Raw genomic sequence first — 21,238 nt, 5'->3', positions numbered from 1 at the left:
AATAAATTCTGAGATTTCGAGAATAAGGTCGTAATATTAGGAGGATAAAGTCGTAATTTTAGGCTACGTGTTATTTTAGAGTGGAAATATCAGACCTGCTGCCTGCATTAAAATGAGGAAAGTGGAGCATCTTGTGAAGTTATACTTTAGTATAGGTTTTGCAAATGACGCAATACTTAATCTTTTGGCACATCAGCACCACATTATCATAAGTATTAGGACTTTGAAAAGACTGTGTGAGAAACTGTCCATTCCGAAGAAAGAACCACACAGACTTCGAGGAAATTGCCTCTTTTGTGGAGGAGGAAGTGGCTGGTAGTGAAAATTATGTTCTTTTGTTTTTTTTGTTTTTTTTTTTAGTTTCTCTAAATTTTATGATTTTATACTCGTAATATGATTTTTTTTCGTAAAATTATGACTTTATTTTCATCAAATTTCAACTTAGTCTCATAATACTATGACTTTTTTTCTCAATTACGACTTTATTCATGAAATCTCAGAATTTTTCTTTCCTCAATGTGGCCATACTACTCTGTCGTACAGGTCCAACAGGAAAGAAAAAGACAAGTAACGTTATAATAAACTACCTCAGCAAACCATTTAAGGTTAAAGAAAAGAAAACCTAATCAAAATAAAATAGTGGTGAAGCAGTGTACTACGTTTTGCTTATATTTTAATCAGGCTGCGCTGCTCCTTTTCAGTCTGTGCTCTCTCTCTCCCCTCCACTCTCCTATTATCTTCCTCTCAGGTCAGCACAAGCAGGTGGAGCACATATATCCACTGCGCTCACAGTTATAAGGAACACCAGCTATTTGACATGTTTTTTTTCTTCCCGATAACAAATCATTTTTAAAATATTTGTACGAAATAAATATGTGTAAAAACCCTCGATTTGTGCTTTGCCGAATACTGTATTCGGATTCGGTTCCACCCCATTACACTCATATTTACATAACCTGTTATGCGGTGAAAATATACCCAAATTGTGGGCAAGTCAACATCAGGTGACTTTTATTTAAAAACAAGTGTTCACTCCCATCCCAAGATTTGGAAGGAAAAACAGCCAAAGCAGTTCAGCTTTAAATTACTCAGCCTCCATGTCAAAGGAGAAGTCTGACAGTGTAGTACAACTCTGACCGACCTTGGTACACTTTACTCAAAAACTCAGAACCACAGAGAAATGTACGCTTCAGTTTCAAAGAAAACTAGCAATTAAAGTCTCCACGTTGCTTGTCAGATGTTACACAATGATTAGGCCATATGATTGCCTTTGGGTATTTATTAGGCTATTTGTTGTTAAGAGTATTTTTGTAGGCCCTGAGTGCTATCTCACACAATTTAAAGAGCTAAAAAAGTGTACAATATGCTGTCACCTGCTGCCTTCACCTCTATGCTGTTATAGCTTCATACAGCTATTTTACTATTTACTTGGTGATATAAAAACACAGGGACGTGTGTTCTGTGTAAGACTGTACAGGAGTGCTGAAGCTTAAAGTTTAAAACTACAGGTAACCGAGTTCATCTGTACATATATATTCCATCTGTACACCCATGAGACCCTCTTAACTTCTCTATTTTGTCTGAGGTAACACAAACTCAACCCTTAATGTTTGACCACTGCCCTCAGCCCTTACTGTCTGACCATTGCCCTCAGCTCAGGCAGCGTGGTGCTCCTGGTTTGACTTAGCACTGTGTGTGAGAGTGTGGGCTGCATGCAGTATGCTGCTGTGCGAACAGCCCTCTTCTACACAAAGTGAGTGTCTGCAGATGATTTCCTGATCACAGAATGTAGCTTCAGTCAGGAACACGCAGGAGTGTGTATATGTTTACTTTGTGTTGAACAAAGAACAAAAAGTGTGGCATTTGTTGAAGCTTCTGTGCAAATGATAACAGAATTTTAAGCTTAGTGGATTAATTACTTTCAAAACACTGCATGTTTTATTTCTCTTTGTAGTCCATGGTACTTTTGATAGAGAGAGTCTAATCCTGTTTCATAATGATAATGGGGGGGGGGGGAGATGGAGAGAGAGCCTACGTCTGTGGTAATCTTCACTGAAAAGACAGAAAAAAATTGCTTTTCTTGTAACCATAGAGATTTTCTTTTCATCTGTGTTCTCTCTCCCCTTTATCTCATTCTTTGTTTCTTCTTTTCTGCCTCCTTTCCTTCTCTTTATTGTTTCTGCAGGGATGACAGGCAACTATCTCCTAACTAACCCCCTTCTTCGACCCCACGACACTAACGACCCATATAACAACCTGCTTGCCGAAACCATCGTCTGCAACACGAACTCTCCTCCAGCATTTCACTCACCAGGTGCTCCATGCCTACCTTTTACTGATCTCCATGTGTGCATGCAAGCCAGAGAGAGAGGGGGGATTTCTTCCATTGCGGTGTTAGATGCTTTTGTTCCTTCATAGCATTCAGAGCATATGGAGATATACATTTTTTGCTGTTTCTTTTCCTCTTTTGTGAGGGCTTTGTTTCTCAGTCTTTCAACAGGCTTCTCAGTGAACCCATTCCCACTGCAAGTTCATACTCCCATTTTCCCCAGTGCCAAAATGCTCTCTGTATTGTATTATACATCTGTCCAGCAGTACATCATGCTAATGTACAGGCAGGCTTTATTATTATTATTATTATTATTATTATTATTATTATTATTATTAATATTCCTGCTATTAATTTCATTTCTTCATCTGACTCCTAAAATTTGCGAAAACAAGCCAGACTTGGTGTGATTGGCAGTTTGTCAGTGTTGTCTTCAACCTACTTTTCCTCCCCCAAAATAAGCGCAAACAAATCTATTTACCGTATAATGTATCGCACTACTGTTTTGTGTGAGAACTCAATTTGACAGGGTTTGTCGATGAGAGACCGACAGGAGTGAAGAAAAGCTGCACGGAGAGGTTAGCCAGCGGAGAGCACAGCCAAATGATAAATTTTACAATTTGTCTGACTGTCCTGTAGTATGCACGTTTAAAATTTAATGGGGACTGACTCTCCTATGGTCCTAGCGCTGATATTGTGGACGACATTGTCGAAACTGAAATGAGAGACAGATTTCCGTTTCTGAGCATTACTCTGTCATGCTTGTTGTGAAGGGGAGATAAGTGATAATCACCGTTCAGATAAAAAAAAAAACGCATATGATTTTTCGACATTTCACACTAAGATGCAATCTAGGTTAGGGTATATCGGGGCAATGGAATTCTACAACTTTGTACTGTCAACCACTGTCACTAACCTTTTCAGTGTGCACCTCAGCAAGACAGAAATAAATAGGTTGCGTCTGAGAAAAATGTACTCACAACATTGTGTATATATGAATGGATAATAAACTCGGTGAAATATGATTTTAAATAAATGAATAAACAACTGATGGTGACAGCAGATAGCTTCACCAAGTTCAGTGCTCAGTGCCCTTTTTTGTCCCCCTTCCCTTCCCCCAGCTCAGAGCCCCCCACAGAGATGTCTATGCTCTTTGGAAGATCACACACACACATTAAAATGGAAAGAATAGTTCTATTATCGAGCGTTAGCGTCAGAGCTCGGCGGGAGGCTAACAGATACCATCCACTCGACTTAATTACGGAAAGGATTACCATCGAACAAGCTCGAGCGCAAAATACTCATGTCTGCACAGTGCCTCCGCCACTGAAAAAATGAACAGTAATGCTCTTAAATGAATGGTAATACGCTGTGTGCGCAGTAAGAGGCATTTTCAATGCCTTAAGTTACACAAAGCAAACAGGAGATGTGTTTAAGTAAATGCGACTGTATAAAGGGGGTTTTCGTGTTCAGTGAGAATTGTTTTTATGTATGGCTATATATGTATAAATATATCAGTGCTCCATGTGTGTAATCCATCGTAAGTCTGATAACAATGTGTTGGATTTTTCTTTACTCAGAGAGAAAAAAACAGAAAAGAAAAAAGAAAATATAAGTAAGAAAGCAGCATGTGGTACCTGAGATGCAAATGGCCCATAAAAAATTATATTTGTGGTTCCTGTTTTTCAGAATGTATTTATTTATTTGGGAATTTCTGTTTATTTTTAACATGAAAAGGGTGATAATTGGATGAAAAATATGATGCCTAAAAAGAGCAGGTAAAAATCAGGTCATAAAAGCAGCAATGAAAATTTCTAAACATGAATCTGTCTCTAGCCTGCTACGCACCATTTACACAGCAGACGTTGAGTTCTGTCATGCTATTTTTTTTTTAATCATCTCAAATCAAACTGAGCCATTGTCACCCTTATAATCATCCACAGATTGCCATTTTCTTCCACTTTCCCCACCTCTCTCAGGTTTTAACCTTTTTTCTTCTGGAAGAATTTGCGTTCAAGCAAACACTGGATTTTTTTCTGCATTACAGATTAGACCTGGAGAAGGCATCATTAGCCAAAAATACACCAGTAATCTCACACAAAACGCAAATGTCTTTTCTGCTTAAAAATGAAGGTGAAAACTCATTTCAATGCCCCCCCCCCCTTTTTTTTTTAAAGAGGTCTATTTTTTTTTGTCTGGGAGATCAGTATAAACTGTGTGTGTGGGGGGGGCAGCTTTTAGTAGTAATAATACCTGCAAGGATAGTTTTTAGTTAAATGTCCAAATCCAAGCAATATGTTTGGATTGCTGTCCGACCTTTCACCTGTTTCTCATCACCAGGAACACAAGCATCCTTGAGACGAATGCTCTTGCCAAATTCACTGGCAAAAACGGACTCATAAGAACATGAGAATCCAAGAGTACACAAGAACGCATATTGAGAAATACTCTGTAGAACTTAATGAAATGTTACAAAATCCAGAATTATTTAAACAATCAGAGGAATGATTTCTCATATGAACTCCTAAATATCTAAAGTGTCTCTCTCCATTTTCAAAAGTAAGAATGTCCCATTCAGCCCAAGAGCTCAGACATGGGAGTTGAAAGACATGGAGAGAGAGAAACAGAGAAAGGGAAAGAGAGAGACAGAGAAAAAGCATCGTAGTGCTGTGTAGCTTTGTACTCACGTCTCTTTTCTCTACTCACAGTTAATGATTTGACTGCAGATCTGGGCCAGTTGGGTGCTATAATCCTTTGATATTAGTTTTGATCAAGATCTTAAAGCAGGAGAATAAAAACCCAGTCAAAATAAAGACCTTAACAAGGCCCTCCTACATCCCTCACCATCCATTCTCATCTAATACATGTTGAAGATGACTGTAGATTTTTTTTTTATACTTTTTGAGTTTGACTGGGTGTCTGAAAGTAAAAGGCATGGGGTGAGGCTTGAGATGGCCAGGCTCCCAGAATGCAACTGGCTTAGTATGTCCAGTCATTTTGTGTTCCCCTGTGTCTGGGTTCCCTCTATCCAGATTCTACCTGATGGAAAGAATGCCATTGGCAGTAAATAAACAAATGCAAATTATCTTGGCAGTAGCAGTGTACCATGGTCTTTCAATATCTTCTTTTTTTCTTCTGCCTCCTCCTTTTTTTCCTCCCCCCTCCCCTGTTCTGTCACCCGTTAAACTCTTTGATGTCTGTTTTTACTTTCTTTTCCCACTCTGCAAAAGAAACATTTCTTATCTCAACCATGGCACGTCATAGCAGAATACAGATTTTCTCTCTCTTTTGTTCTCTTCTTTTTTCTCCTCATCTCCTTCTTCTTATCCTTCTGTCTCTCTTTCTTTCCTTCCTTTTCTCTTTCTCTCCCTTTCTCTGTCTTCCCTGCTATCTCACTGCTGTGTCTGTCTGGTGTGGAAAACAAAAGTCTGTCCAAGGTGAACCGCAGCTGCAAACAAGAAAATGGGCCTCATCCCCTTTACCTGTATCTTTCCATCCATTCTCTCTTTTTTTTCTCCTTTTCTCTCGCCTTTACCTGCTGTTTTTGCTTTCATTTTAATTGTTTGAATTTATTGGTTAATCACTACCATTGGAGAGGACCTCAGTGTAGAAACTTTATATCAGGCTCCCTGAACTCCTATAGACCATAGACTGGAAATATTTAGCTACCTGCACAAACGTAAATGGGCAATAGTTTGGAAAACTAGAGGCTGTGGTTGCTTGCTGCTAAACCTTTACACTTGCCACATCCTGAATTCAACCATCCATCAGATCTGTTTTTCTGGTTCAATCATGCCAGTAAGACAACACTCTGTTACACTCTGCTTGCAAACTCTGCTTGCAAATGCTGTGTCAATTGCTCCCTTCAGATCAAGGAGATTAATAAATATCATTGAGAGAAATGTAGATGACTCAGTAGATTTGTTCAAAATTTGTGCATTGATTTGATTTGATTATCCCTATGTACCTGTAACTCTGCAATCAATAGAGTCTCACTATTGTACTGAATACCAATCACTGTCATCCTTAATAACATCCCTAACATATAAGTGTCCTCAGATTTGGCTAATTATTCACTGCTTTCTGAAACACAGCCAGATCCACAGGAGGATGGACTGAATTCAGGCACCAGTTTTTCTTTGTTTCTTTCTTTTTGGTGACTTCACACCTGTGTCATTTTGCTAATAAAAAAAGCGTTGTGTTTGACTTTTTCTTTGGCGCGTCGGCAGCTATCAGGCCAGCTAGCCTGAGCAGACACACATGAATGTGAGTGGTGGCAAAGTGACTCATTACACCGTGCCTGTCTGTCTGCCTGCCCACCTGTCTGTCTACCTGTCTGTGCTGTCGACTAGCCATCTGTGGGCTCGACACGTCTCTAAGCCACTCAAATCCACTTTCATTTCCTTTTGCCAGAGTTTCTTTTTATTTTTTTTAATCATTTTTAAAGATTATTGTTGTTATTAGCATTATTTTTATTATTATTTACACATCTGCTCATTGTGCTCTGTGGTAGCCTTGCGTGTACTTGCAGTAACATATGTTTGTGAATGTTTAATGTTTATCTGTCTGTTTTTAATATTGTAAAGGACAAACAGGATATATTTATTTTTATTATTTAAAAGAAAGTGAAAAAAATACTATGTTCTGCAAATCCTGATTTATTGGATTGGTTTGTGAATGGAGCCTTTAAAAAATCATATAGGAAACATGCAGAAACTAAGTGATTTTTGATTGGACCTTCCATTACTGAAGACCAAACCAGTGAGTGTGTCCTGAGCAGTATTGAACGGTTCTCATGGATAAATGTGGTTAGACTGGTGTGTTACTGTGCTAAAGAGAAATGTGCTGCTGGGACTGAATGCTGACTGTGTTTTCTCTGACTGTAGGCCAACACTCTCTAACCACCAGCCGGGATGTCAGTGCCATGGACACCCTCCCTCTCAATGGTAACCTCAACAACAGCTACCTGCTTCGCCCTGACGACTACGAGGACCCTGCCCTGAGCTGTCCCACAGAGTGTGGCCTGGGCCTGGATGAGGCCGCCTTTGAGAAGATGATCATCTCAGAGATGGTCCACAATAACCTGCGGCCCCGTGGCGTGCCCAGGGGCCACACCAACGCCCAAAAGGAGCGTGAGGATGAGTGTGGGCGGGACAGGACGCTGGTCCAGACTCGTGTCAGTGTTGACGGTGGCATGGGCGGAAGCAGCAGTGCGAGTGAGGACGATGCTATCGTGGCAGATGATGTGGAGGACTCCGCCCTGCCTCCAGCTAGCACCATTCACCCGGCGTTGGAGCTGCTCCTGCATCAACAGCGGCGGGAGGCTCTGGACGCTCCTCTGCTGCCCCTGCGGACTCACTCACTGCTCTACAGCGCCCAGCGTGGCCCACACAGACTGGCCAGGCCGCAGGCGGAGGAGGAGGAGCAGGGTGAGGAAGAGGAGGGACAGAGGGTGGCAGGAGACAATTGCATACAGTCTCCCAGTAACAGGGACTCTCTGTATACGAGCATGCCTAACCTGAGAGACTCGTCGTCAGACTCTCCATACCCAGCTCATGGAGAGGACGAACCGTCGCCGTCGTCCTCCACGCGCAGCGGGGCTGAGGAGCTGTGCCATAAGAGCATGCCGGACCTGGGTGATGGCCCAACCCCGCTCTCCTACTACCACATCAGTCGCCATGGCAGCAGTGAGGGCTACGTCGGCACAGGAGTCCCCGAAGCCTGTGGTCCTGCCGAGGGAGAACCTCACAAAGATGGACAAATGCAACTCATCACTAGCCTCTGAGTAAACAAGGGTCAGAGCTCCTTCCCATCTTGTCTCAACAAAACACCTCCTCCCTCTCTCTTCCCTGAAAAATTCCCCTCCTCCTTTTCGCTCTATCCATTCTCTTTGAGGTGGCAAAGAAACAGCTCGTGGGAGGCATAATAATGATTTTTTTTTTCTTTTCGCTTGGACTCATGATGAGCCAAAACAAACAAAAAATTTCACACACCGTTTGTTCTGAAGGACAAGCCTTCTGTGTGTTTAAAACAGCTCTGGTATTGAACTTTGAGGTGGGAAAATGTTATGGTTGCGTGTTGTCTTTGGAGGTGGGAAAACGTTGCGTGGTGTCTGTGAGAAGGCAGACGATGAGGCTCACCTGGGACATGCCATGTATGATGTCTTAGAGAACACACCAATGCTATTGTCTTTTTTCTTGTCTTATTTTATTTTGTTTTGTTTTTATTTTGATTTTGTAAGACCTTAAAGCAGTTCCTGATGTGCTCTTTCACACGGGGAGCATTCTGGCCTGGGTGGCCATGGCCTCCCATTCCACTGCTCTATCACGAGGGGTTTCCTCTACAAATATCATGAGAGCTGAAAAAGGAGGGAGAGAAAAAAAAGAGAAATGAAGAACCACTACTCCAGTCTCAGGCCTTATATTTCCTCTTATTGCACATGTAACTGTTGTAAGAATGACAGCTAAAGAAGTTATATTTTGCTGTACCACAAGTGTAAAAGAGGGGGAAAATGAGAATGATGCTAATAATAATTATGGTGACTGTAACTGAGACATTTCAGTGAAAGAGATCATAAGGGAGGAGACGGTACATTCGTACTGAAATGTGTCAATTCTTCCCAAACTTTACACATTGTAGAATCCTCAGACACAAGAAGAAGAAACCCATTAAGTCATCATCACATTTTCACTTGTGAACAGCGTATTTGCTTTCATCCGTTTATGGATTTTGCCAGAAAAAATGTGTGGGTTTTTTTTTTTGCCAACATATGTGTACAGTGGAAATTTTTACTCATTTTCAACTTTAAAAAAAGCTACACCTTGCACAAATTTGGAGGGAATTGGATTAATATGTAATTTATTTTACTGTATAAAGATTTACAGAAACAGAAATTTGTCAAGAATCAAAATATCTCTACATCACCACAACGTCTCTACAACATGTCTCCGCCTTTGACACTAAATAATTTATTGGAAGTGTTATAAAAATCACAAACGTGAAGGGTTGAAGTGTGTGTGTGTGTGTGTATGTGTGTGTGTGTGTGTGTGTGTGTGTGTGAATGAGAGAGAGACAGAGAAAAAGACAGAGAGAGAGAGAGGAAGAGAGAAAATGCATCATCAAATGTTTATATTCATTTCAGTCTTTTGTAAGAGCCCATTCTCAGACACTGATGTAAAATTCAACTCTTGTTTGATATTGAATAAATGTGAGAATTTTTTTTCTTGTTTGCAAATGCATGAATACTGTGCTTATTTTCAGTGAAATATCAGCAAAGTTTACTGTGGGTCAACAAGCATTATACAACATCACAGGCCGTCTTCTTCATCAGTTATTATTTATAGGTTTTGAATAAGGCATATTTAATGCACAGCATTAGGTATGAGTGTGTTGGAGTTAATGTATTTGGTAAGTCCAAATCAGGAGGGAGAGTTGAATTGAAGACTGATGTCTTTGGGTGAAGGGTTTGCTGAGGAAGAGAGGAAGAGACTCCGCCAACAGTGCACTCAGACACTTAAACTGGAGACAGCAGATGGTCCCCGTGGGCTGACTGGGACGTGTTGGTTTTTGTTTGTGCCCACAGGACACACCAACAGATCCGAAACCAGGAGAAGTGGAAAATCGGACTGTTTGGGTAACAGGAAGTCTGCCAGTTTATGTAACTATTACAGGTGTTGCCTGTAGACATACACTGATATAAACAAGTATAGGGGGGTATTTTATTACATGTCTTTCATAACAGCCACTCTCCATCGCTTTTTTGTCCCGATGGTTCATATTTGGTCCTGACGTCCCAGTGACATCCAGTCGGGCTGCAGTGTGTCCACGTGCATAGAGATGTGTGCAGTATGAGGGAACAGATGTCCTTGGGACTGTGGCATACATCTCAATCACAGGGAGAGTCTCTGGGTATCTTTGTGACTCACAGTAAACTGACGGGGTTTTATCTTGGGCTGAGAAAAGCTTTGTTGTCCAGTATTTACCTGAGAAATGTCATCTTTAGACTGAAAAGCACTGTCTAAGCCTTCCCGCTGTTACTGTCTAACTGAGAGACTGGAATCCTTTTCAAGAATATTTGTTTTACAGTTCTTTACTTTTTCCCTTGTTACCTCATATACATACCATCTATACACATACAAATTGTTTTAAACTAAAGTTCGATGCAATATGAAGTCTGCCCTGTTGAAGATTATTCTCTGGATATTTTGGCAAGTTAACTATTATTAATTATGACCAGTATTAACAAGCATGTGCCATATGTAAATATTTTTTTTTTCATAAACAGCTCTCATTTTATTCAAACCCTATAAATCCTAATTTAATCTCCGATCTTTTGAAGTTTGTTACCTCCTCCAACATCCTGAATGAAGACAATGTTTATAAACTCCTGTTTCCTGACCTTTGGAAACCAGTCTGAAGGGTAAGGCCTAGACACACGATTCACAAAAACGATTCCCAAAAGCTCATTGTGCGTTTTCTTGTCAGATATGTTTGGCTCCCTAAACATTTCATATCATCTCAGTTCAAACAAGAGTTTTCTGGAGCAGTCGTCCATTTCATTAATAAAACAAAGGCATGGAAGAGTGGCCCTTTCACACCCCTTTTGGCCCATTTTGGAGGAGTGGAGCTTCCCCCACAGGATTTCCCATCAACACCACACTGGGCTTGGAAATGAACTGAGGAAAATTGACAGCACCCACCAGCTTTTGGTCACATCCTGGTCCCATGGTAAGGTGAGATTACCGTTTACCTGGTGCAGGCGTCAGAGTGAAAACTTTGTAGATAAACACTGGCAAACAGTGCCACATACAAAAAGGACATAGATATTTGGTGCTATGCTGCGTTAGCCAGTCAGTGATCTGCTGGAATATGAGACAAAGGCCTATTGAAAGTCTTATCTTTTTGCAAGCTTCTGTGGTATTATGCATGTATATTGGCTCATTGTTGCTGGGCGAACAGTGTGTCCCATTCTGTCCCCATGTAATTATCACCTTTAGACATGATAAGACACATTAACTGCTCGATGCAAACTGCTGACAATGCCATAGTTCTTATCTATTTTACATTATCATAACAGTCGTATCTTATGTGAGTGCTGATTACAACACTGATGGCAGTAGGAGTCTGTTGACAGGAACAGTTTAATGGAGTGTGCTTGTCTTAGATGAAAGGATTTTATGCCCTCTACAGCAGGAACAGCAAGGACAACAGAACTGACTGTTTGACCTGATTGGTAATGCAGTAAACAGTCAAACCTGATGTGTTTGAAGAGAGGGAAAAAACAGCCACTGAAAAGATGCCTTCACTCACTTACTCTGTCTGACCCAGGATAGTGCCTTTCCATTAATTTTTGTTGTCAAATAATTGCAAAGAATATTTATTGCTGTCATTTTTTATATCATGTCACATTAATATAGTGACTGAAGATCAGATAACTCCAGATAAGTCCAAATACGTTTTTTGAAAAAAAAAAAAAAAAAAAAACTTTTCAGGAATCTAATTATCTCACTCCATTTCATATAAAGCTGCAGACACTGCTGTACTTTTGACATGAAACTAAACTTCACTCTCAGTCATTAGAGAGAATCTTACCGGTCACAGACAACACGGCTGTGTTGTGACAATAACTGCATGAGTGGTCGCATACGTAGTACAAACAAGGAATATATGTTAATTTATTGATAGTAGCATCTATTAGTGTGTGTGTATGTGTATGTGTCTGCAGAAACATGCCATACATCACTTTATCAAGCATCAGATGGTTTTGCCATTTTTATGAGTGATACAAAAGCCCTGTAAAATTCACTCCATCAGCAGCTGAGATTGGTTGGGTTTTTTTGTTTGTTTGTAGCATACATCATTAACAAGTTCAGGAAATGTTTCTAAGGACTTTACAAAATTTGAAAAATGTATTATAAAGCCTTTAAAAAGTATAAACTCCAGAACAGTTCAGACTCATAGTGAGCCTGAACTGCAGAGAGTGTAAATAATGTCAGTGTAACATAAGACATTATTTACTGTCACTACATTAAACCCGCAGGCCTGCTATTCCCGATTCATTTGTAATAGACTTTGTGACAATGCATGAAGTATTTGCCAAAACATTATACATGATTTTGTCCCAACACTGTAAGAAAACTTCATAAATGTATTGATATCAGAAGCTAAGACTTCACACCACATCAGCAGGTTAGTTTATGGGACAAGTTCCCTCATCCATCAATTTTCAATTTGCCGGGAGAAGCCGATAGCCCAGTGACTGTCAATAGCATCACTATGCAGGAGATGTTAGCAAACTCCTACCCCAACCCCCACCCCCACCAAATTAACCCTCGGAGGGCTGCTTCAAATTAGATGCTTTCATTTCCCTCAGATCTTGATGTTGGTGTGCTTGGCAGTGATTTTTTTTTCCTTCACGTCTATCTTCAAACGACATCAAACGTGAGATTCAGTGCTTGCATTCCAATCACAGAGATAGAAAAATATTGCCTAAGATCTCTCATGAATTCTCTACCCCTTGGATATTACTCATGTCCATCAAAGGATTTATTGATTTAAATAAGGAAATGCACACTAAGAACATGACAGTGTGAAGCCTTTTGAGTCAAAATCAATGTAGAAAATGTCACCAGTGTATGTGAGTGACCCTCCTGAGATAGAAAATGCAGTGGATGTTTATGTCATTTGTCAGGAAAAAAAGGATGGCTCATTTCTTGGAGTGCAGTGAAAGCATATAATTTTAATGGCAACTGAATGAAAATGAAAACTTTTTTTTCCTCAAGTGAAACATGCATATAATCTTGGCTTATTTTAATCAGTGACTTTTTATTTATTTATATCTACTGACTTGGTGAGTACATCAAAGAAAATGGTGAGTATTTTTCAAAGTGTGTCAGTGTGCTTTGAAAGGATTTTTTTTTTTTGATGGACAAATAGAAAAGTTCTGGTCCCCCAAAATCACATGATGATGTGTGTGGTAAAATACTGCAGGAATGAGAAAATACCACTGGGAGAATAATCCAGAAACCCAAACATACTGAAGTTTAGAACCGTACAGTGTTTTCAAACACCATTATGCTTCTGAACCAGCATCTGTTTTACTTATTTTATTTTATTTATTTTTAATGAGTGATGAGGAATGATGTTCTCTAAAAAGAGAAGTGTCTGTCCTTGGCAAAATGTTTTGTTAAGGAATACCAGACTTGTGCAGATGCGGAAACTGCATAATTGCATTACGGCAGCACATGCAGACCAGGAGCAGTCTAATGTTACCTCAGGGCCCGGTGCACAACATCAGACCCACATTCCTCTCCATTTTTCATTGGTGTGTGTGTATGTGTCTTTCCTTTGAAGAGAATACGCATACATGTGTTATTAAGGAAACAGGGATTATCTATAGTATTCTTAAAAAAGGACATTTTACCTCTTCCTTTGGTTTTGGGCCAGGGAGAGCGTGTGTAAATTTCTGTGTTCTCATGTACCGGCATCGGTGCATGTAGGTATATAACATAGGTATCTATTTGTTTCTATCTATTTGTTTGTCACTGTAACCCAAATTAGTATTTTAACAATGATAGAACCATGCTCATTTTGTCCTTAGTGAGAAATCTGAGATGAGAGTATGTGTTTGTGCCTTTGTAACTGATGTTTTCATTCATGTGGTATTGTATTTTTACAGTGCCGTTGAAGCTGTGACAAACAACCTCATCATTGCTGATTTTATTATTGAAAGTGAACCCTTAAGGACAGATACTTTTCTCTCAGAATAAAATTGAATTCAGTGCATCAGGCCATGGAGGGAGATCTAGCTCTGCCAAGAGAGCTTTCTGTGAGTTCAATGCACTGAGGTCATTAAATATCCAATGGCTCTTTGGCCAGGTGTACAGACTAAGCTGTAAAGAGATCTCCATCCCAATATCTGGGCCACTGAATCATGGGTGAGAATAAGACATTGGTCCCAGTTGGACTGCCCAGTTAAATAAAGGTAGGATGAAATAAATAAACTCTGGACACAGCTGGACAAAGGGTGATCACTGGAGCAGGAGGTCTGAAACACGACGGGAGCCCCTCTGACAAAATGATACATTATCACCATCAGACCGTATGTGTGTGTGTGTGTGTGTGTGTGTGTGTGTAAATAACTGTCCTGTTGTTCACTGGTTATAGGGAGTGTCATGGGACTTTTTTAATGGTATGAAACCAGGTCTCAGGGTGATGTGTGTGTGTGTGTGTGTGTGTGTGTGTGTGTGTGTGTGTGTGTGTGTGTGTGTGTGTGTGTGTGAAGTAATGTGATTATTATTATCGTTGTTGATCTTGCTGTTGTTGTTGTTGTCTTACTTAACGGATTTGGATAGCTAAACGGATTTGGATAGCTACTCTGGGGTCTGGCTGTGTCCACTGGGTCCTGTTGCCCTGCTGATGGGAGAAGAAAGTTTAAATTTAACAGTTTACAGTTAACTCTTGCCATTTAATATATTTAGCCCATTACCTCTTTATCTCAGGAGAAAGCTACAATCTCACAGGCCAAATACTGCAAAGTCTCTTAAATTTTTTTTACTCCAAGTCAGCTTAAAGCTATACTTCTGGAATAGCTATCGTCTCCATTCATACTGACCTGAAGTTATATTTCTGGAATAGCTATCCTCTCCATTCACACTGACCTGAAGTTTTATTTCTGGAATAACTATCCTCTCCGTTCACACTGATCTGAAGTTATATTTCTGGAATAGCTATCCTCTCCGTTCACACTGATCTGAAGTTATATTTCTGGAATGGTTATCCTCTCCGTTCACACTGATCTGAAGTTATATTTCTGGAATGGTTATCCTCTCTGTTCACACTGATCTGAAGTTATATTTCTGGAATAACTATCCTCTCCGTTCACACTGAAGTTATATTTCTGGAATAGCGATCCTCTCCGTTCACACTGATCTGAAGTTATATTTCTGGAATATCTGTGCTCTCCGTTCACACTGACGTGAGGTAATATATGCACAGCTGTCAGTGGCCAGGACTTTTTAGGCTGCTGTGCTATCAGGTTCATGTTTGTGACATGATTAGTTACTGCTGAACCTTACAATTTGAAACAAAAAACATAGCATAACAGTCCATGCCACATGAATTAATTATTTATATAATCTTTTTTTTTTTTTTTTTTTTTTTTTTTTGACTGCTGTGTCAAATTTCTCATATCATTTATTCAGTGTTGTCTGACACAAAGCCAGATGTTAGTGTTCCAAATGTAACAGGGTCAGGAAGCTAGTTTGCTAGCAGTGTTTCACCACCCTAATAACAACGATATGAGCTCACTGTCCTTGGTTAGTCATCAGGGCAGTTTCTAGAGCATGGTGCTTATGTAGCCTTAGTTATTCAGACAAGAACTACTCACACAGTCATGGTCATCTTCAGTGATCCACAGAAATGTTTAAGACTTCATAAACATTTTTTTAATAGACATCAAATCAACCTTGATATTCTGTCATTGTCCTGACCAATGAGACAACTGAACGTGTAGTGTTTGAGCTGCTGTATGTTTTCATCATAAATTTACTCTGTTCATCCTGATTGGTTGTCATTTCCAGAGCAGTGCCCACACACATATGGCCATCCTTGCCACACTCTCTCTTTATTTGTCCATGACCACACCCCCCAAAAGACAGAGACAGACCTGAAAAAATTCAACTTTACGCATTTTTAAACCAGCTATATATATATATATATATATATATATATATGGAAACAGTTGTACCTTGACAGATGAAGAGAGATGGTGGCTGACTTGGCATGTGTCAGAGGGCACACGTGTAAGTGTTCACCCTGACACACAGGTCACTGGGTCATGCTGTGGTGAGACTCTGAACATGGACAAACTGGGGAGAAAACAATAGAAAACCAAAACAAATCCAATACATGCCATTCTATAGTGTCATTATACAAATGGCTGGGATGCTGCATTGACCAATCAGCATCCAGGATACAACTATCCATTTTACCTCTGACTTCATACAAATCCTACTGAAGTTGCAGCCACACTGTTAAGAAGAATGTTCTACTCAATAAGAATTAATGAATGTCTGAGATAAAAGGCATTAAGCCCAACACAAAACAAATGGCATTTAGTCTGACACAAAACATAAGGCAAAGACAAAATAAAAGCTGAAATGACAGTTTATTTAAAGGGAACAAAAGCTAGCATCTGACTTGTTCTCCATGGTAATGTGACTTCATTACTAACAGTGATACTCCACAAGGCTCATGTGTGGTTTGTAAACACTACAGAAATGCTAGAGAAGTGGAAAAAGGTCACATAGCACATCATACAGATTTACTACAATCACACAGATGGTGTGTATTATATGCTCTATTGATCCAGTGACTCTCATCAAACACTGTGATCTTTGTATTAATGTAACTCAGTCACTCTGACTCAGCCATGGAATCTCTGTTGATTCTTCCAGTGAAAACATACACACATTTTGACTATTTCCATTCATCTGCATTGACTAACAGGAGTGAAGTCAATGTGTCAGTCAATCAAGGATGTCAGAGCACACAAATATAAATGGGGCTATGCTAAAAAATAATGTTTGCCTATGGTGCTGACACCAACCTTTGTTACATTACCTTTATATACCAATTGTGTTCTGTCTTATTAGTAACAAAAACAAATCCAATTAGTCAATAAAATCGGCCAAACACAGAAGTCTCATTTTGTGAACAACAAAATTTAAGGTCGGTTTGCCTGACCGTGTATAATTATTATATTTACCCACACTGAAAGTAAACACAGATACCTTTGTTAACACAATTGAGACAACAGCTGTTCCTATGACCTCAGTAGTGACAATAGCTGGAAGTCCTATCATACATTAGCTTCAGCAGGCTCCAGCATGAATAATACCACTCTTGCTGTGACTACATATGCTATTATTGCCTCTGTGAGACAGTCCTGTCACAGCAATGGTACAGTGCAGACGCATTATCAGCTTATGGGGTGATGACACTTGATCCTCCGTCTGTGTCTGTGTGAAACAGAACAAGTTGGCCTCCATATTAGCTACTGAGGTATCTTTCTTAATCTGGTCTCACTGTGAGAAAAGAGCACAAATAGAATGTGTAGTCTCCCCCATCTTTAAATTAAGAATAAGATTCAGTAATATTTTTTACATACTGCAATGAGTATCCTGTAAGGTTTTTTTTTCTGATAACAGTCAGTTGTAAATAAAATTTATTATTAAAGACAGATGCTTGAATTGGGAAAACATGTTGTGGTAAGTTGTGGTTGTGGCTGCGGCTGCTGGATGTCATAATGCTAACAATTAACCTGAGTTCCCTGACTTCACTTAGATTAGATTATTTACACAGTTAGCCATGCTAACTAGTGAGCAAATAATGTCAGGCATAAAAACCATCTTTTTTAGTTTTGGTCATGACCCTGACTCCCAAAGGATCACAATTTCACTGCAAAAGTCTTCAGAGCCAGATACTTTCAAAGTTCAGCAAAGTGATTCTTCAGACCATGAACACGCTTGTGGCGATAAGAGCCATGTCCCCTTATAATAAAATATTCTTTTTAAAAACATGGCGTTTGCATACGGGTCATGATCCGTGTCTATAAATACCTGGCCCAGGTAACATTGCGGTCTCTCCTCCACTTCCTCTGCCTGGTGTGTCGCACTTGTGCGCTTTTAGGACACCTTGAGGTGTCTGCGCTGTCCGGACGCGCTTGGGGTTTTCTTTTGAGTATCGGAGAGAGAGCGAGGTTTTCTTTTTCTCTATTCTGAACCTTTTGAACCCTACAAGTTCAACCGGTAGTTCAGTTCCTGCTTAAGACTTTATTGTGATTTTTCTTTTTTTTCCGGTTCCATACTGACCGCTCTTTAGAAGCCGTAACCTTGGGCTACGGCTTGGGTTTTTTTTCCCTTGCGAAAGGGTTTTTTTTAACCTTGGGATAGCTCTTCTGTTCTCCATTTATTTCAGTTTTGTTTTATTTTATTGTTATTTTCCTATGGCGCCCGGGTTGCCCTCTTATTGTTGATGTATTGGAAATTGTGTTTAAGGTTATTCTGTTACAGCAACTTCAAAAGTCGGATTGTCGTAATGTCACGTGTATAATTTTGAACATAATTGTTTGGAAATTGTTTCTTTTGGAAGCAGGGGCTCAAACGGACTTTTTTCTTTCTTCTTCTTTCTTTTTTTGTTTTGTTTTGTTGGTTTTCGTTGTTTTGTCCACGCTTCCCCAACTTCCTAACCCCAAGAGACTTTGGTTACTGCGCACCGACTACGAAAATACAACGCATCTTTGGAAGCTTGCGGTCAGGATTTACTTTCTTTAGACAAATAAATAAATAACTGAATAACTGTGCCTGTTGTGTTTGGTTCACTGTAGCTTAGGCCGGCATCAGTAACATTTATTATTATAATATTTTTATTTTTAACTGTCTGAGTGGTGGTGGATTTCACCTGGCGCCCGAACTGTTAAAATAAAAATAGTCCCACTACCGTCACACGCTCACTTTCACCAGCACACTCACACACACACAAAATAACATACCTTCAAAAAACACATATTCATCTATACACACATGCTCAGTGTCACATTCCCTGATTTTTTTCAACCCGTCACTGCAAAGACTGTAAATAACCTCTAAGTCTGAGGAGTTCATACACAACATCGTTAACTAGGTGTTTCTTTCAAAAGCTTTATGTTGTGAAAAAGAGAGTGATAGAAGAGAATGTTTTTCACTTGGTTTGTATGTAAATCCAGTGCCTGAGGGCTTTAAGACTTCTGAAGAGAAACATGGAGGATTTGCCACAGAGCTTCGTTAGTGCTCTTTCTTGGAGCTGAAACAGACTTATTTATGTTGTCTGGCAAAGATTTTTTTTATTATTGTGTATTGTTTTATTATAACAGTATATGATTTAGATTTATATTTTGTTTATTTTATAACGATTTAACTGAAAGAGCATGTTTGAATTTTATATTTGGGCATGTGGACGTTTTATTTGCATTAATTTTGCTGCATATCAAACTGTGATTGTGCAGTTTCACAGAAATTACGCTGCATGTTCTGAATTTGAAATCAGATCGTATAAGTAATATAATACTGGAGTAGTCTTTTCACTAGATAGTTTCTTACTCTTACTCAGGTAGTTACCTGAATGACTATCTGTGCTCCTATTACTTTAGAGTAACAACACCTTTACCTGTGTTCAGTTTCTGGCTACTCTACCCACTGCTGAACAGTGCCTTTAATTTTAAAAAAAATTTGCGTGCAGTTTGACCTGTTACTATAATTTTAAGATTGCAGTAAAATATGTCTTTGTAAATCAGCAGTAACTTACTGACAGCAGTTTTGCGAAGAACATGCGTTTATCAACATTATTTCTACTGTTTTTTTTTTTACCTTTATAATAATCCAGCAGTGACATGTACACCATTGGATTACTGTTGTCTGGTCAGTCTGTGAATCTGCACTGAGTATTTACTGCAGTCTCAGCAACACACAGGAGTAAAAGAGTTAGTATTTACTGCAGTCTCAGCAACACACAGGAGTAACAGAGTTAGTATTTACTGCAGTCTCAGAAACACACAGGAGTAACAGACTTAGCAGACAGAGGATGGTAAACATTCCATATCACATGTGATTGGTCATGTGTCAAAACAGTACAGTGTGTTGTTTTGTTTTCTTTTCAGTTCATTTAACATGAGCGATACTCTGCCTTGGTTATAAAACTCAGAGGAAACACTACTGAGGTACAACACAGCCTGCTTAAAGGACACGCTGTTAAAAAGTTAAAACACACACACATGCACATGCATGCATGAATATACATACATACACGCACGCACGCACGCGCGCACGCACACACACACACACACACACACACACAGCCATCCATGGCAGCACTGGGTTCAAGACTTAAATGGTAAAAATAAATTACAGTGAAAATTTGACAAAATCAGCTGTGTGTTGTGATCAAATAAATTACAGGGATAAAATCTGGTAATATTTTTTAATGTAATTTTCATATAAAACTACATCTAATAAATCATTTTACAATTATAATAATTTCTATTTTAATAAATAAATAAGTTCTGTGCTTTGTTTTAACTGGCATAAACAATTAAAGACTAAGACAAAACACAATTAGATATAACAATTAATTTTACAAGCTTATTTCGTTTTCTGGAGAGAATCTTATTTATTTATTTACTTTTAACTACAAATATTCTGTAAAACCAGTACAGTATAATCTATAGATGAGAATGTCTGTCAGACAGAGAGACAGACTATTGCTATCCATTCTATTGGAAATGAGTGGTAACAGACAGTGATATTTAATACAGAGATCTAGCTAGCTAGATCTCTGACAGTCCATGTACAGGGAGCCCAGAGATCAGAACCATGTGTATATGTGTGTGTCTGCATGCGTGCATCTGTGTGGTCCAGCGACACATCAGTTGCAGTAGGCTAGTTAGCTGAGCAGTGTAAACCAACTTCTTAAGAGCCCTTTCATGGTCAATTTCAGTCAAATAGAAAACCCTTATAATGTGCCAGTCATGGGTGCCTATTATAATTGCAGGTAAATTACAGCCTGGTAAAGCTGCAGCCATTTTGCTTGACAAATAATGACGTAACACTGCCTGTGGCTCTATGTTCCTGAGTGTTATGACGTTAGACAGCAATTTATACTGCAACCATATCACAGGCATTCTCTCCTTCAAAAGTGTGCTGCATTTATAATGTAAGAGACTGATGTAAAGTAAGAGCAATAAACTATTGCTAATCCCACTGCTGAATGTGCCAATGGGGCTTTAAAAAAAGAAGAGAGAAGAACCTGGAGGGGAGTCACTAACATCACATTAGACTGGTCTTTTGTGTCTCAGGGCTGGTTCTCAGGCTAGGA

At 39.4% G+C, this 21,238-nt stretch overlaps 1 protein-coding gene and 1 pseudogene across 1 annotated transcript in view; one reads left to right on the top strand and one right to left on the bottom strand.

Moving 5' to 3' along the window:
* Positions 1-8,114, top strand: part of adgrl2b.1 (adhesion G protein-coupled receptor L2b, tandem duplicate 1) — a 76,060-nt gene extending 67,946 nt beyond the window's left edge. The window contains exons 23-24 of the mRNA XM_030774827.1: positions 2,186-2,314; positions 7,216-8,114. Of these exons, the coding sequence (XP_030630687.1) occupies positions 2,186-2,314; positions 7,216-8,114 (1,028 nt within the window). The remainder of the gene's footprint in view (positions 1-2,185; positions 2,315-7,215) is intronic.
* Positions 8,115-8,598: 484 nt separating this feature from the next.
* Positions 8,599-21,238, bottom strand: part of LOC115812343 (uncharacterized) — a 95,297-nt pseudogene continuing 82,657 nt past the window's right edge.

The sequence above is a fragment of the Chanos chanos genome, chromosome 5 (genome assembly GCF_902362185.1).
Source record: "Chanos chanos chromosome 5, fChaCha1.1, whole genome shotgun sequence".
Classification (NCBI taxonomy): Eukaryota; Metazoa; Chordata; class Actinopteri; order Gonorynchiformes; family Chanidae; genus Chanos; species Chanos chanos.
Note: the sequence above shows the minus strand (reverse complement) of the source record. Positions and strands in the feature narration are given on the sequence as shown.